The sequence below is a fragment of the Myotis nattereri genome (genome assembly GCF_964212035.1).
Source record: "Myotis nattereri genome assembly, chromosome: 2".
NCBI classification, from domain to species: Eukaryota; Metazoa; Chordata; class Mammalia; order Chiroptera; family Vespertilionidae; genus Myotis; species Myotis nattereri.
The window spans coordinates 178,294,917-178,312,061 of NC_138076.1; the positions used below are offsets into that span (position 1 = coordinate 178,294,917).

A 17,145-nucleotide genomic window follows, 5' to 3' on the forward strand; every position below is an offset into this window, starting at 1 on the left:
TACACAATAAACCATTTTAAGATTCCACCCCTCCCCCCCTCCCAATAACCCTATCATGTGGGAGATGCAATGCCTTGCCCTGGGGGTACTCAAGTTGTTCTGGGCCAGCCCTGGGTCCCTTAGAGCTGCCTTGTCCACTCCTAATATATCTGTTATTGATGGTTTAAACAGAAAATCTGAAGGGAGACAAAACTATGTTCAAAGGGGGTTGAAGCTCCTGAGAAGATTCTTTTCTATGGGCATAATTAAAAGGGAAGGAATGTGCTTTTAATGCCCCTGGACACAAGAAATCTACACTTGCTTTTAACTGGTTAACGCATGGGAAAAAATAGACTTCTTATTGGAATTTTTTAATGCATGAAGTAAAGACTTGTCATGAGAGTAGTGCCCATTGGTATCATCCTTTGTATTTCCTCCTATGTGGGTAACTGGAACTTGGCAAGGAGATCCCATTAGACTACAATAAATTTATGTGGAAATGGGGAGTAATAAAAGAATGAATATTGAAGAAATGCCATATCATTAGAGTCTAGAGAAATCTAACTGTGCCCCACTGTTCACTGATGTCCTGAGTATATCAATAAGATTACTTTATTATAAAACCTTTACAAATTGCTATCTATAAAACTGGTGGGGTTTGAGCATCTTTTAAAAATCAGGGTTTATGTAAAAAGTCTTTCTTTACACAGCCTGTTTTGAGTGAACATTTGAAATAACTCTACTGACAGCAGGTGGCCTTGGATGCCAGCTGCCATGTGTCTCTGGAAAGAATTAAAATTCCAATGTCTTTGCTAGCCAGGTTGAAGAAAAGGAGACGCTTTCTTCTGCTGGTGTGGTATTTTCACTTACAGAAGTATAAATATATACATATATACACACATATATGTTAAGTCCCGCAGTTTTATTCATTAATTGAAGAAATTAAGTATACTTCATTCAGACAAAAGAAAGAATTTTGGTCACATTGTGGACATACGATGGACTAAATTTCCAAATGGAAGTTCCATAATTTATACTGCCCTCCCTGTCTCTTCTGTGATTCCCCGGGAAACAATGGGAGGCAGAGATTTGCGTGCAGAATGTTTATTCAGGAATGTTCTCTGAAACACCAAGTAAGAAAGCCAGGGAAGCAAGAGGTGCAGAGAGAGTTGAGGTGCGGCGCAATTACTAGAGGCTTCCGTCGATCCCACAGGAGCTCTGGAAAACCCCTCGGAGTCCTCCTGAATGGACAGGAGCTGGGACCTTTATACCCCCTTAAAACTAACCCCTGCCCCCAGGCAGGGAGGGGAGTCTTGAGTGAGGCAACTCTCTGAGGCTGAGAGCAATGCCCAGGGAAGAAGTGTGAGCTGTCAGCAGCTAGGGAACACGTGCCTCACACTTGAATAGGGCCTCTGGATGGTGCAAGACAGCATCCACTACACACCAGCTTAATTTATGATTTTTCTATATGTCAATATGTTTTAACAGAATATCATTTAGATTTTCTGTTAAAATTAGAATAGTGGTGTTACCTACCTCTGGGTTGGAATAGTACAAAACAATTCATACAAAAGGCTAAAAGCAATGTCTAAATACCTGGCAATAATAAGCTCAGTAAATGTTATTAATATATCCAAAATCTGACCACTTCTGTCCACATGCAGTACCCATCATCTCTCACCTAGATTACTGTAATATTCTCTGGTCTCTGCATTTTCACCCCGCCCCCACTCCCTTCAGACTGTTCTCAGCACAGCAACCATAGGGATGTTCCATTCATAGCAGTCCATGCTCAGAACATTGCTGGCTCCCATCTCATTCATCGGGAAACTCAAAGCCCCTGCAAGTCCTGGCCACCTTCCTGCTGAGACCGCGCCTCCTACTATTCTTGCTCGCTCAACTCTAGCTACATAGTGCTCCAGACACATCCCAGTCAGGCACACACCAGTCACATTGCATTCCTATTTCAGGGACTCTGTATTTGTCATTTCCTCTTCCCAGAACACTTTCTCTTCTCTAAATGTCTGCTTCCCTCCCTTCCTTCAGGATTCCTCACATAATGTCATTTTCCATAGGCCTGCCTGGTCACCCTTCTTAAAAGTGCAGCCACACCAGGCCAGAGTGGCTCAGTTGATTAAGTGTAGTTCTGTGCACAGAAAGGTTGTTGGTTCGATTCCCAGTTAGGTCACATGCCTGAACTATGGGATCCATCCTGGTCATGGCGTGTGTGGAGGGTGTCTCTCTCTCTCTCTCTCTCTCTCTCTCTCTCTCTCTCTCTCTCTCTCTCTCTTCTCTCTCTCTTTCTCTCTCTCTCTCTTTCTCTCTATCTCTCTCTTCCTCTCTCTCTCTCCCTTTTCCTCTCTCTAAACATGTCTTCCCATGAGGATTAAAAAAAAGTGTAGCCACCCCCAATATACCCTATTTCCCTTCTTTGCTTCATTTTTTCCTACTGCATTGGTCACACTCTAATGTGGGCCATTAGCAGAAGGCCTGGCACATTGTAGATACTCAATGAATGTTTGTTGAAAGAAAAACTGAATTAATATAATGCATAAAATCTCTCTCACAGGCCCCTTAGGTTCAGAGGACACCTCCATAAAGATAAGCCATGTTTCTCACTGGGAGAGTGGTCAACAGTTTAGTTGAAATAACGTCATTATGCAGGACAATCCTATGCATTGCAAGATGTTTAATTCTCCTAGTTCCTGCCCATTGTATACCAGTGGTGACCCCAATTCCTAACATGCCTATCAGGGAAATGCATCCCCTTTCCTCCCCACTCCTCATGATCTCCTTGGTTGGTAGTTATTGGTTAGGAATATGGTACCCTTTTCCTGCACCTCACTCTCTTTTTTCTAAGTTGATCCAATAATCAGTATTATTCATGCTATGAACTGTGATTACAGTAAGGATTCCAGAAGCGCATTGATCTGTCACAGAGGACTTTGAATCCCCTTTATAATCTTGGATGCAGTTGTTAAAATTGCACGTGTCTGAAATTCCATTTGGTGTCGAGCATATCAAAAAGGCTTGGAGGAAATTGCTCTGGTGCCTGTGGGACCATTTGCTTCAGAGGGTGAAGGACTGACAGGCTTCGAAGTGAGTGTTTGACAAAGAACATTCCTACATTCTTCAAATGGAGAAGGTCACCCGTCCTTCACATCTGAGAACCCATGGTATGGGGGAAACAGATGGATACAAGATGACTTGAGTGTTCACTGGGTTAGCGATGAAGAAATAATGGATGTTATTTGGACTGATGGGAGCAAGTCAAAGGCCATGAACAGCAGTGGAGAGAATGATTTTTTGGAGGCTAAGTTATCCATATGAGAGAAGGAGAGCTGGCAGCTTCAGCCTGGCTTGGGTTCATTAGGGCTACGGAGGGAGCCAAGTGAAACCACCCAGAGGTCCTACAGCTGACCCCAAACCTTAAATGGATGCAGTGTAATAGGTACGATGATGGGTATTTTCATAGCCACTAGCTCATTGTTCACATAAAAGCTGATTTGTTCTCACAGAAGGTCAATATGTTATTAACCTTATTGTTTCAGAGAAAGTAAACTAAAGCACAGACATGCATTCAAAATCAGACAGCTAGAAAGTCACCTATGGCTTCTGCTTCCACACAGAGTTATTTTTCCACTCCACCGAAGGAATTTCCCATCCATCTGGCACAGAAACCAAAGTCCGCCATGATCACCCCAAGCCTCTGAGAAAGGTTAAATTATGTTCATCATTTTCAACTTTAAAAAGCAGAGAAGTAGTTAATTCAGTTCATTTCCCAACCTCTAGAAGTAAATACTCAGGAATCAGGAAATTGTCAGCCATTTAAAATGACTCATTTCCTGAGGATATCGGAGAGCATGGTTTTACTCTAAATTGTCTTAGAAAATCAATTGGGCGGAGTCCTTCAGAATCCTGCTGAAGGTCACCCATTGTGAGAGGTCAGATCATTTGGCTGGCCCCTCATGAAGAATTTTTTCCCAGTCAGGTTTTTCTTTTGGATTCTTTTTATTTCTTCTCAAAAGGAAATAGAAAATAAATATCTGACCTTAGCATAGTTAATCTAAAATAAAATAATGTGTGGAATGAGAATCAGATAAATAAATCAGGGTAGCCGTAACCGGTTTGGCTCAATGGATAGAGCGTCTGCCTGCGGACTGAAAGGTCCCAGGTTCAATTCCGGTCAAGGGCATGTACCTTGGTTGCAGGCACATCCCCAGTTGGGGGTGTGCAGGAGGCAGCTGGTCGATGTTTCTCTCTCATCGATGTTTCTGACTCTCTATCCCTCTCCCTTCCTGTCTGTAAAAATTCAATAAAATATATTTTAAAAAATCCTCATCTTTGCATAAATGCTAGTCCTTTTAAAAAAAATAAATAAGGGTGTGCATATTCTGAAATGAAATTGAAAATTTGAGCACATGGTATAATATGACTTAAAACAATGAAATGAATTAAAAGGTAGTCAAATGATGAAAATTTTGAGCAGATTGTACAAAATTTAAAGTAAATTACTAAAAGAAAATGTAAAACCAAAAATTAGTCCTATACATCTCATATCTTTAGTAGTGGTTAAAGCTTGAGAATAGTGGATCAGAGAGTACATGTATCTGTCTTATGCACTGAGTATTGTTGATTGTGGATTGCTTGCATTATACTGTGCTTCTCAGAGACAATATGATTAGTTTGTATGGCAGGATAAACAGCTTTTCATTGAAGAAAATCTCAGTAACTATGTCTCCCAAGTTTATTTTACTTCTGTCACTGAACAGTATAGTTCCTATAAGATCTCAGTTGAATGGACTGGTCAGGGAAACAAAAAGATAACTTATTCAAAATGCAAGCTTTAATTTATATTTATTTGCTGATGGTGGACTCACATATTGTTTGGGAAAATAGACCTATAGGAACCATCTGCCTTCTTAACACTAACTCAAGGGCCTGGCCCCTGTGACTCAGTGGTTGAGCATCAACCCATGAACCCATGTGGGCTCCATCCCCAGTAGGGGGCATGCAGGAGGCAGCCAATCAATGATTCTCTCTTATCATTGATGTTTCTATTTCTCTCTCTCTCTCTTCCTCGCTGAAATCAGTAAGGACATATTTTTTTTTTTCAAAAAAGAACACAGGACTTCTGAGATACTTCTTTGTGTTTTAATAATCTATTATTTACTTAATTTTTCCCAGCATCCCTTTCCTTAGCTGTAAAATAATACAATAATTTTACTTAGAGAACAAGAGAGGTTAAGTGAGATAATGAATGTAAAAGCCCTCTAAAATGTAAAAAAGTGCCATGAATACATACTAGGTCTTTGGGGACCCATTTTCTTCTGTTTTCCACTTAGTCTACTGTTCCTGTTAACATGCTATTGATGTTCATTCTTCCCAGATAAGAGGACTGGGAATGGAGGGGAATGCTAATGTTCTTAACTATCTACTTCCTTAATTCTGCCAATTGATAAAAATCAAGAATGCTTTAAATGCTCAAATGGATATGTGTTTATACAAATGTAAATTAATAATTGAAAAATAATCTTTAGTTCATGGAACTGTATCTCTGTACCTAGAGTTCTTTTGTAAAGAGGAAAAATAAACTTTCTTATAGCACATAACTATTTGACAATATAACATTTTTTCTGTACAATAAATTTTAAAAATTTTAACTGATTGAAATAAAAATAGTAAAGAAATAGTGAGAGAGTCCCCATAAACAATGCATATGGTGAATAAAGTTATGAGAAAGAAAGTCCAGTTACATTGATCTTTAAAAAGGAGGCCTAGGGGAAATAAGAAGCTTCACAGACAAAAAAAGGCTAAGGGAGTTTATCACCACCAAGCCAGCAATGCAAGGAATGCTAAAGGGACTGGTATAAAAATAAGAAATAAAAAGCTCAGAAAGAAAACAGCCACACAAAAACAGAAATGGCTACAAACAAGTACCTTTCAATAATAACTTTAAACGTAAACGGACTAAATGCTCCAAACAAAAGACATCGAGTGGCTGAATGGATAAAAAAACATGACCCATACATCTGCTGTCTACAAGAAACCCACCTCATTAGAAGGGACTCACACAGACTGAAAGTGAAAGGATGGAAAAATATCTTTCAGGCAAATGGAAAGGAAAAGAAAGCTGGGGTAGCAATACTTATATCGGACAAAATAGACCTCAAAGTGAAGGCCATAACAAGAGATAAGGAAGGCCACTTCATAATACTAAAGGGATCAATACAACAAGAAGATATAACTCTGGTAAACATATATGCACCCAATGCAGGAGCACCCAAATTCATAAAAAAACTCCTGGAAGATATCAAAGGAGAGATCGACAACAATACAATCATAGTAGGGGACTTTAATACACCACTGACAGCACTGGATAAGCCCTCTAGACAAACAATCAGCAAAGATACAGCAATCCTAAATGACTCACTAGATCAGATGGACTTAATAGACATCTTCAGAACACTCCACCCCAAAGCCAGGGAATATACATTCTACTCAAATGCTCATAAGACATATTCAAAAATAGACCATATATTGGGTCACAAGCAAAGTATCCCCAAATTCAAGAAGATTGAAATCATAAAAAGCATCTTCACAGACCACGATGGCATAATATTAGAAATAAACTACAATAAAAACAACCAAAAATACTCAAACACCTGGAAGCTGAATAGCATGCTATTAAATATTGATTGGGTTACCAATGAGATCAAAGAAGAAATTAAAAACATCCTGGAAACTAATGACAATGAAAACACAACAATCCAAAACCTATGGGACACAATGAAAGCAGTCTTGAGAGGGAAGTTTATAGCTCTACAGGCCTATCTCAAAAAACAAGAAAACATGGTAGTAAATCATCTAACTCTACAACTCAAAGAATTAGAAAGAGAGCAACAAGAAAACCCCAGAGTGAACAGAAGGAAGGAAATAATAAAGATTAGAGCAGAAATAAATGACATAGAGACCAAAAAAACAATACAGAAAATCAATGAAACCAAGAGCTGGTTCTTTGAAAGGATAAACAAGATTGACAAACCTCTAGCCAGACTCACCAAGAAGCAAAGAGAGAGGACCCAAATAAACAAAATCAGAAACGATAGAGGCGAAATAACAACAGACCCCACAGAAATACAAATGATCATTAAAAAATACTATGGACAGCTCTACTCCAACAAACTAGACAACCTGGAGGAAATGGACAAATTCCTAGAAAAATACAACATTCCAAAACTCAATCAGGAAGAATCTAAAAATCTCAACAGGCCAATAACTATGGAAGAAATTGAAGCAGTCATCAAAAAGCTTCCAGCAAACAAAAGCCCAGGACCAGACGGCTTCACAGGGGAGTTTTACCAAACATTCAAGGAAGAACTAAAACCTATCCTCCTCAGACTACTACAAAAAATTCAAGAGGAAGGAACACTTCCAAGCTCATTCTATGAAGCCAGCATCACCCTAATACCAAAACCAGGTAAAGACAATACAATGAAAGAGAACTACAGGCCAATATCCCTCATGAACATAGATGCCAAAATCCTCAACAAAATCTTAGCAAATCGGATCCAGCAGTACATCAGAAAGATCATACACCATGACCAAGTAGGATTTATCCCAGGGATGCAAGGATGGTACAATATCCGCAAATCAATAAACGTGATACATCACATAAACAAACTGAAAGAAAAAAACCACATGGTCATATCAATTGATGCAGAAAAAGCATTTGACAAAATTCAACACCCATTTTTGATAAAAACTCTCAGCAAGGTGGGAGTAGAAGGATCATACCTCAACATAATAAAAGCCATATATGACAGGCCCACAGCCAACATCATACTCAATGGGCAAAAACTAACACCATTTCCCCTAAGAACAGGAACAAGACAGGGATGCCCCCTCTCACCACTCCTGTTCAACATAGTACTGGAAGTGTTAGCCATTGCAATTCGGCAAGAAGAAGAAATAAAAGGCATCCAAATTGGAAAAGAGGAAGTAAAACTGTCCTTATTTGCAGACGACATGATATTATACATACAAAACCCCAGAGACTCCATCCAAAAGCTACTAGACTTAATACATGAATTTGGCAATGTAGCAGGATACAAAATTAACCCCAAGAAATCGGAGGCATTTCTATACACCAGTAGTGAACTTTCAGAAAGCGAGATTATAAAAGCAATCCCGTTTACCATTGCACCAAAAAAATTAAGCTACCTAGGAATCAACTTAACTAAAGAGGTAAAAGACCTCTACTCAGAAAACTACAGGACGTTGAAAAAAGATATAGAGGAAGACATAAACAGATGGAAGAACATACCGTGTTCCTGGATTGGTAGAATCAACATCATTAAAATGTCCATACTACCCAAAGCAATCTATAAATTCAACGCACTTCCCATTAAAATACCAACGGCATACTTCAAAGATCTAGAACGAACTCTCCAAAAATTCATCTGGAATAAAAAAAGACCCCGAATAGCTGCAGCAATCCTGAAAAAGAACAAAGTAGGTGGGATCTCAATACCAGATATCAAGTTGTATTACAAAGCCACTGTTCTCAAAACTGCCTGGTACTGGCACAAGAATAGGCATATAGATCAATGGAATAGAATAGAGAGCCCAGAAATCGGCCCGAACCAATATGCTCAATTAATATTTGACAAAGGAGGCAAGAACATACAATGGAGCCAAGATAGTCTCTTCAATAAATGGTGTTGGGAAAATTGGACAGATATATGCAAGAAAATGAAACTAGACCACCAACTTACACCATACACAAAAATAAACTCAAAATGGATAAAGGACTTAAATGTACGACAGGAAACCATAAAAATTCTAGAAGAATCCAAAGGCAACAAAATCTCAGACATATGCCGAAGCAATTTCTTCACTGACACAGCTCCTAGGGCACTTGAAACTAAAGAGAAAATAAACAAATGGGACTTCATCAAAATAAAAAGCTTCTGCACAGCAAAAGAAACCATCAACAAAACAACAAGAAAACCCACTGTGTGGGAAAACATATTTGCCAATGTCATATCTGATAAGGGCCTAATCTCCAAAATTTATAGGGAACTCATACAACTCAACAAAAGGAAGATAAACAATCCAATCAAAAAGTGGGCAAAGGACCTAAATAGACACCTTTCAAAAGAGGACATTCAGAAAGCCAAGAGACATATGAAAACATGCTCAAAGTCACTAATCATCCGAGAGATGCAAATCAAAACAACAATGAGGTATCATCTCACACCTGTCAGACTGGCTATCATCAACAAATCAACAAACGACAAGTGCTGGAGAGGATGTGGAGAAAAAGGATCACTTGTGCACTGCTGGTGGGAATGCAGACTGGTGCAGCCACTATGGAAGACAGTATGGAGTTTCCTTAAAAAACTGAAAATGGAACTCCCATTTGACCCTGTGATCCCACTTCTAGGAATATATCCCAAGAAACCAGAAACACCAATCAGAAAGGATATATGCACCCCTATGTTCATAGCAGCACAATTCACCATAGCTAAGATCTGGAAACAGCCTAAGTGCCCATCAGTAGATGAATGGATTAGAAAACTGTGGTACATCTACACGATGGAATACTATGCTGCTGTAAAAAGGAAGGAACTCTTACCATTTGCAACGTCATGGATGGAACTGGAGAGCATTATGCTAAGTGAAATAAGCCAGTCAATGAAGGAAAAATACCACATGATCTCACTCATTCATGGATAATAGAGACCATTATAAACTTTTGAACAATAATAGATACAGAGGCAGAGCAGCCTCAAACAGATTGTCAAACTGCAGCAGGAAGGCCGGGGAGGGTTGGGGGGCAGGAGGTAGGGGGGTAAGAGATCAACTAAAGGACTTGTATGCATGCATATAAGCATAACCAATGGACATAAGACACTGGGGGATAGGGGAGGCTAGGGGACTGTCTAGGGCGGGGTGATAAAATGGACACATATGTAATACCCGTTGTAATACTTTAAGCAATAAAAAAAATAAAAAAAATAAAAAAAATAAAAAAAAATAAAAAAAAAGGAGGCCTGCCCTGGCTCGTGTGGCTCAGTTGTTTGGGCATCATCCCGTGCACCAAAAAGCTGCTGGCTCAATTCTGATCAGGGTACATGCCTGGGTTGTCAGCTTGATCCCTGGTAGGGGTGTGCAGGAGGCAGTCAGTCAATGTTTCTCTCTCACATAGATATTTCTCTTTCTTCCTTTGCCTTCCTTTCTCTCTAAAAATTATAAAAAAGGTTTTTTTTAAGTAGGCCCGGCAATGACCACTGTGCTGCAGTTCAGTGGCGCTTTTGTTATGGTTGTTTTTAGTTGGAGAAGGGAATGGTCACTAACAGAACTTATGTAAAACATACCTGCAGAAGTCAAAGTCCAGATGGGCTTAATTTATTCTGACAATTGATGTAGCAACATAGGCATCTCTTGAATTTATTCACCTTTTCAATAGAAAACTCCCCCCTAGAGAACTCAGGATTGACATATTAGACCCAAGTGAATTCAAATACAAGTTTATCTAAAAAGTAAACACACAAAATAAGTCGTGTTCTTGCATAGGTCTTCAGTACATAAGAGAAGACTCTCTGTTTTAAGAAAATATCTACAACTATATAAAAATAAAAAGTGATATTTTTTTCCTGACCTGGCTGTTGAAGAATCCTTTTAATGAATTCAGCTTTGTTTCATAAATAATGCAGTACTTTTTTGTGATGAGGTGAACCTAATCAGATAACCAGTGAGACGAAGTATTTCGAGAAGACCCTTACTATTACCAGGAATAAACAACAGCTATTCATTTTCCAGGTGGAGGGCTGTGCATGGTAATAGCTTCAGTAAATCACCAGACGTACCGGCAGTCCTTCCGTTGGAAGGGTTGAGACTCTGGTAATTAACATGGAACCTCTTTTCCTAAGCCTCATGGTTCTGCAGCCTTGGAGCACAAGGCATACTGAGGCTTTTACTTTCCTTCTCACCACTTGGTTCTCATTTTGAGAGTTCAGTACAGACTTACATTTGGTTTCTGATTTGACAAAAAAATAAAATAAAATAAGGAGAGAGAGAAAAAAACATTTTTGTAGTTGGTGACCTTTGAAAGTGCATGCCATTCATTTAAATGGCAGTGGGGTCCTGAGTGAATAAAACGTCAGGAAAGGAGGGCTGAGGACCAGCTGGAGAGGCCAGCTAGCTGCTTGGCAGTGCAGACCAGAACTTTGACACAGAAGTGAGCCCACTGTGGAAGCTCTTACTGAATATAGACCGTCCTTTTCCAAAGTTTGTGCTTTCACCTCAGGCATTTATTTTGGTAGCTCCAAAGCCTAAAGAAACAGGGGAAAGATCACGTTTTATGAAATTACCTCTCCTGAAGAGGCAGATATCCTGGGATGCTTTTTAAAAAAATATTTTGTTTTATTGATTTCAGAAAGGAAGGGGGAGAGAGACAGACAGACAGACAGACAGACATATCACTTTGTTATCTGGGAAACAATGAGAATTACTCCCACCATGTTCACTGGACAACTCTTTTTTTAATATATTTTATTGATTTTTTTTTTTTTTACAGAGAGGAAGGGAGAGGGATAGAGAGTTAGAAACATCGATGAGAGAGAAACATCAATCAGCTGCCTCCTGCACACCCCCTACTGGGGATGTTGCCCGAAACCAAGGTACATGCCCTTGACCGGAATCGAACCTGGGACCTTTCAGTCCGCAGGCCGACACTCTATCCACTGAGCCAAACCGGTTAGGGCTTCACTGGACAACTCTTAAATCATCTGGCAGTCAGAGAGCTTTGCTCAACATAAAAAAAAAAAAAAAAGTTTCTTTGGAAGAATTTGAGCCCTGGCTATAATGTGCTCTCCATATCCACTTCCAAAATAACTGCTAGACACAAGCTTCCCAGGAGATTTCTGGGCATGGAGTGAATGGGGGGATACAAGAGCATTTTATTTTTGCCTCTCATCATACCTCTGATACCCTGTAGGGTCATCTCAGAGAGAGCACCAGACACTCACCATGCCTCAGGCACTGGGAGATTGGGTGTGAGGGGCTGTAGCAGAGACTCTGGTGTTGTCTTTGCTAATTAAGAAGTCACCAAAGAGAAGCAAACAACAGCCCTTGTCTGGCCTGAGATGTTTTCTTTCCCCCAACTTCCTCTTATAATACAACTTTCCCTATAGCCTTCAAAGTCATTGTGAATAATTAGGGCTTTTAAGCTTTAAGAGGGTGTAACATTCATTTGAATTGATTCTATTCCTTGTCAGTCAAGAGAAGCATTACCCAGAGTGTCTTAACAATACTAGTTCTGAGGGATATTCATATTTGGTCAGTGAGGGAGTAGGGAAGGGAGGATGACATAGGCAAATAAACTCAGGACACTCTGGTTAAGCAACAATTTGGGGGGAAAGTGGAGCAACTTGTCTTTTTGGCCTTTTAATAGCAACTGATCTTCTTAGAACGGACAGAACACGGTGGGAGGGGCAAGTATGGCATTTGATTGTCAAGAGACTTGACAAGGACAGATCCTATTTTTATTACTTGGGCATGACCTTGGCTTTCTTACATTAAAAGCCAGCTCCACCAGCTTATTCAAAGTACTCTGGGTGACAGAGATGGAGCCTCTTAGACTGCTAAATATGTCCACTAAATGTAGCAGAAACAGCCAAGTCATGTAGCTGTGCTCATTTGCCTTCTTTATAGTTTCATGTTAAGGAAATAAATTGATTCTCTTTCTTCTTTAATCAGCACAAATTTGGCTTGTTGATGCATACCCAATCCCTTACATTTGCTTTGAACATGAGAAATGTTATTTTCACATTATTGTGTATTATTTAATTTTTTTAGTGTTTGTCAGGATTTTTATTCTGAGATCTATATCAGGCCAGGTGGGAGCACATTACAGAAAGAGGGGGAGATCAGGTAAAATGGAAAAACAAAGTCAAGATAGATGGTTATTGGGGGTTAAAGATTATTGTTATGGGGAGACATTATGCATATCCTTTTCTCAAAAGTGATAGTCTAACTAATGTTCCAGTCCAAAGGTGTTTATGAAGATTTCTCACCCAGGAATTCCCAGCATCTTGTGGAAATAGTGGGCACTATAGAGGCAGCTGGGCAGTAGTCCCACCAGGAGAGAAACTCAGCACCTGAGGCAAAGAGGATTTTCTATTAAAGGAAGTTGAAAGTAATTTTAGTCTCCAAAGGACTAAAATTTATTTATTTTCGACAGATTCACATACTATTTATTTTTGCATTGTTTGGGAGTTATTTATTAATACCACTAATATTTGCTTCTCTGCCTTATTTATATGCTCACATCTGCAAAAATAGTTGACCATTAAGATTTGGCATAAGAAAGAAAAGCAAAGCTGGGAGAATCATGCTCCCTCATTTCAAACAATATTAGAAAGTTATAGTAATCAAAACAGTATGATAGTTTTTATTTTAAAATAAGGTATATTGATCAATTAAAGAGAATAAACCCACACATCTATGGTCAATTAATTTACTACAAAGGAACAAAGAATACACACTGTGGAAAGGACAGTCTTTTCAATGAATGGTATTGGGAAAATTGGACAGCACATACAAAAGAATGAAACTGGTCCATTATTTTACACCATACAGAAAATTAACAACATGAATTGAAAACTGGAATATAAGACCAGAAACCATGAAACTCCTAGAAGAAAACATAAGCTCCTTGACATCAGTCTTGGCAATGATTTTTTTGGATTCGACAGCAAAAGCAGATGCAATACTAGTAAAAATGAACAAGTGGGACTACACAAAACTAAAAAGCTTCTACATAGCAAAGGACACCATCGATAAAATGAAAAGGCAACCTTCAGAATGGGAGAAAATATTTACAAGTCATGTATCTGATAAGTATTTACCATCCAAAAAATATAAAGCTCTCATACAACTCAAGAACAAACAAAAAAATTGGGCAGAGCCTCTGAATAAACATTTTTCCAAAGAAGACATGCAGATGGACAACAGGTACATGAAAAGATGCTCAACATTATTAATCATCAAGGAAAATCAAAACTTGAATCAGTTAGAATGGCTAATATTTTTAAATCATTTTTTTTTATTTTTCAATTAAAGTTGACATATAATATATTAGTTTCAGGTGTACAATTTAGATACATTAGATAACTTACTAAGATTATCCTCATAAATCTCATACCCATCTGACACCATACATGTCATTACAATATTATTAACTATTTTCTATGCTATACTTTACATACCCATCACTATTCTGTAACTACAAATTTATACTTTTTAATTCCTTCACCTTTTTCACCCATCCCCCTGAGTCCCTATCTGGCAACTGTGACAATATTCTCTGTTTCTATGAGTCTGTTTCTGCTCTATTTGTTCATTTATTTGTGTTTTTGATTTGATTGTTGATAGATATATACTTACTGCCATTTTATTGTTCATATTTTTTATCTTTTTTTAAAAGAAAACCCTTTAACATTTTTTGTAATACTGGTTTGGTGATGAACTCCTTTAGCTTTTTCTTGTCTAGGAAGCTCTTTATATGTCCTTTGATTCTAAATAACTTTGCTGGAAAGATCTTGAAGGTCCTTGCATTTCATCACTGAAGTTTTGTTATAATTTTTATGTGATTGTGGGAGGATGCAAGTACCACATGTTCCTATGCCGCCACCTTGATCGGAAGCCTCGAATGGCTAATATTAAAAAAACAACAAAAAATAAATAACAAGTGCTGGTAAAATATAGAGAAAAGGAAATGTACATTATTGCAGCCATTATGTAAAATAAAATGGAGGTTCCTCAAAAAATTAAAATTCGAACTAGCACATGATCCAGCAATTCCAGTTGTTGGAATATATCTGAAGGAAATGAGAATACTATATCCAGGAGTCATCTACAACCTCATATTCATAGTGGCATTATTTTCAAAACCAAGATGTGGAAACAGAAGGTGTGTAAGGAAGTTGTGGTGTGTATTTGTACACCGTGAAATATTATTCAGTCATAAAAAAGGGAGGAAATCTTGCCACTTGTGACAACATAGCTCTATGCTAAGTGAAGTGAGTCAGAGAAAGACAAATACAGCAGATCTTGCATAACATAATTTCATTCCATGAGGTTTAGTTATAATTCTAATGAATACCTTGGGAGATTAAATCTTGTTTATAACAATTGTCCTATGATAAAATAGATTTCATTATAAAGTCACAGAACTGATTGACAATGTTAAATGAGTTTTACTGTACTCTATGAGCTCACCTATATATGAAATCTAAAGTAAATTTAAAAACTGAAATATAACAAAACAAAACCATAGAAAACAAAATCCATGGTTGATTACCAGAGCTGGGGAATTGGATGAAGGTGGTGGAAAGGTAGGTACAAGCTTCCAGTTATAACATAAATGAGATCCAGGGATATAATATACAACATGATGACTATAGCTAATAACACTGCTGTTTGGTGCATATGAAAGTTGTTAAGTGAGTAAATCCTAAGAGTTCTCTTCATAAGGATGAAAACATTCTTTTTTTGTATGTATTTATATGAGACTAGAGGTCTGGTGCATGAAATTTGTGTACGGGTAGGGTTCCTAGGCCTGGCTGGCAATCAGTGCTGGGGTCCAACCCCAGCAGGTCCAGGGGTCCCCAAAGGTGCGGACGGAGTCGGCGAAGAAGGAATGACACGGAGACAGCGTTCAGTTGATCAGCAGCCTAGCCAGGATCTCTAGCCAGGATCTCCAGCCAAGTTCTGTTTAGGATCTCCAGCCAGGTTCTCTGTTCATGTTCTCTTGCTAGGTTCTCCAGCCAGGTTCTGTAGCCATGTTCCCTCACTAGGTTCTCCAGCCAGGTTCTGTCCAGGATCTTTTGCCATGTTCTCTCCAGCGAAGTTCTTCTGTCTCTAGGTTCTGTGTAGGTTCTGTGTCTAGGTTCTGTGTCCTGTTGTCTTGTTACATCTGTATTTATACCAGTTGATTCCAATCCTATCTATCTCTATTCCAACGGTTAGGGCGTTTCTTATCTCCATTCCAGGGAGTAAAGATTATGTAGCTTAAGCATGATTGTTTGTAAAGTGATTAATTACCCGCCTGGCACTTAGTTAAGGGGTTTTATTCCCTCCCTAACTCCAGGGGAAAATCCCTACCTGGGGAAACAACCTTTCTCAGAGAGGTAACCTTGGTTAAAACACATAGTGCCAAGAAGGTGAGCAAACATATTAAGAACAGTATGCCATATATGCCAGGTCCCTTGAAACAGCAAGGATGGACCGGCTCCCGGCAAATCAGGGCTGATTGAGGCCTTCCGGCTGCCAGCCAGGGCCTCCCTTCCCAGGCTGCTGGCTGCCGGCTGCCAGCTGGGGCCTTCCTTTGTTCTGCACACCTCCCCGCCCCACCTGGTGGTCAGCACACATCATAGAGAGCAATTAAACTCCCAGTTTCCTGCTTGAACTCCTATGGGGACAATTTGCATGTTAGCCTTTAATATATATAGATGATGGATGTCAGCTAAACTTACTGTGGCAGTCATTACACAATATATATTAGTCAAATTCTTACGCTGTATACCTTAAACTTACACAGTGCTTCATGTCAGTTATATCTCAACAAAATTGCATTAAAAAGGATTTGGCATAGATGTACCATTAAAATAAAGGAAGAATTCAGTGTTTCTTTTTGGTTGTGGTATAGGTGGGGGAGGTGGAAAGTAGAACAAGCAAACTGTCCAAGTTAGAAGTTTTTTTACACTCATAGCTTAATATTTTAAATTTTTTTAGGCTGTATCCACGCCATGCAAGTGCCCTGAACAACCTTGGAACACTGACGAGGAACACAGCAGAGGCAAAGATGTACTATCAGAGGGCTCTCCAGCTAAATCCACAGCACAACCGGGCTCTGTTCAATCTTGGGAATCTCCTCAAGTAAGTAGAATGTACCTTTGATCAGGCGGCCTTGTAATTTCCCAAAATCCTTTTCTTCTCTACACTTGGTTATGCTATTGTCTTCTCTTCCAAGAGTGAAATAATTAGAGATTTGAAGCTTTGGAAAGACGCAATACTCATCTGAATTAATTCTATCCCTTATCAGTCAAAAAGAGTATTTTCCAGAGTGTCTTTCTGGAAGTATTAGTTCTGGGAGCT

General features: G+C 38.9%; 1 protein-coding gene across 1 annotated transcript in view; it reads left to right on the forward strand.

Annotated features, from left to right (window-relative positions):
* TMTC1 (transmembrane O-mannosyltransferase targeting cadherins 1) overlaps nucleotides 1–17,145 on the forward strand; it is a 239,531-nt gene that overhangs the window by 171,819 nt on the left and 50,567 nt on the right. The window contains exon 12 of the mRNA XM_081083700.1: nucleotides 16,783–16,926. Coding sequence (XP_080939826.1) covers nucleotides 16,783–16,926 — 144 coding nt within the window. The remainder of the gene's footprint in view (nucleotides 1–16,782; nucleotides 16,927–17,145) is intronic.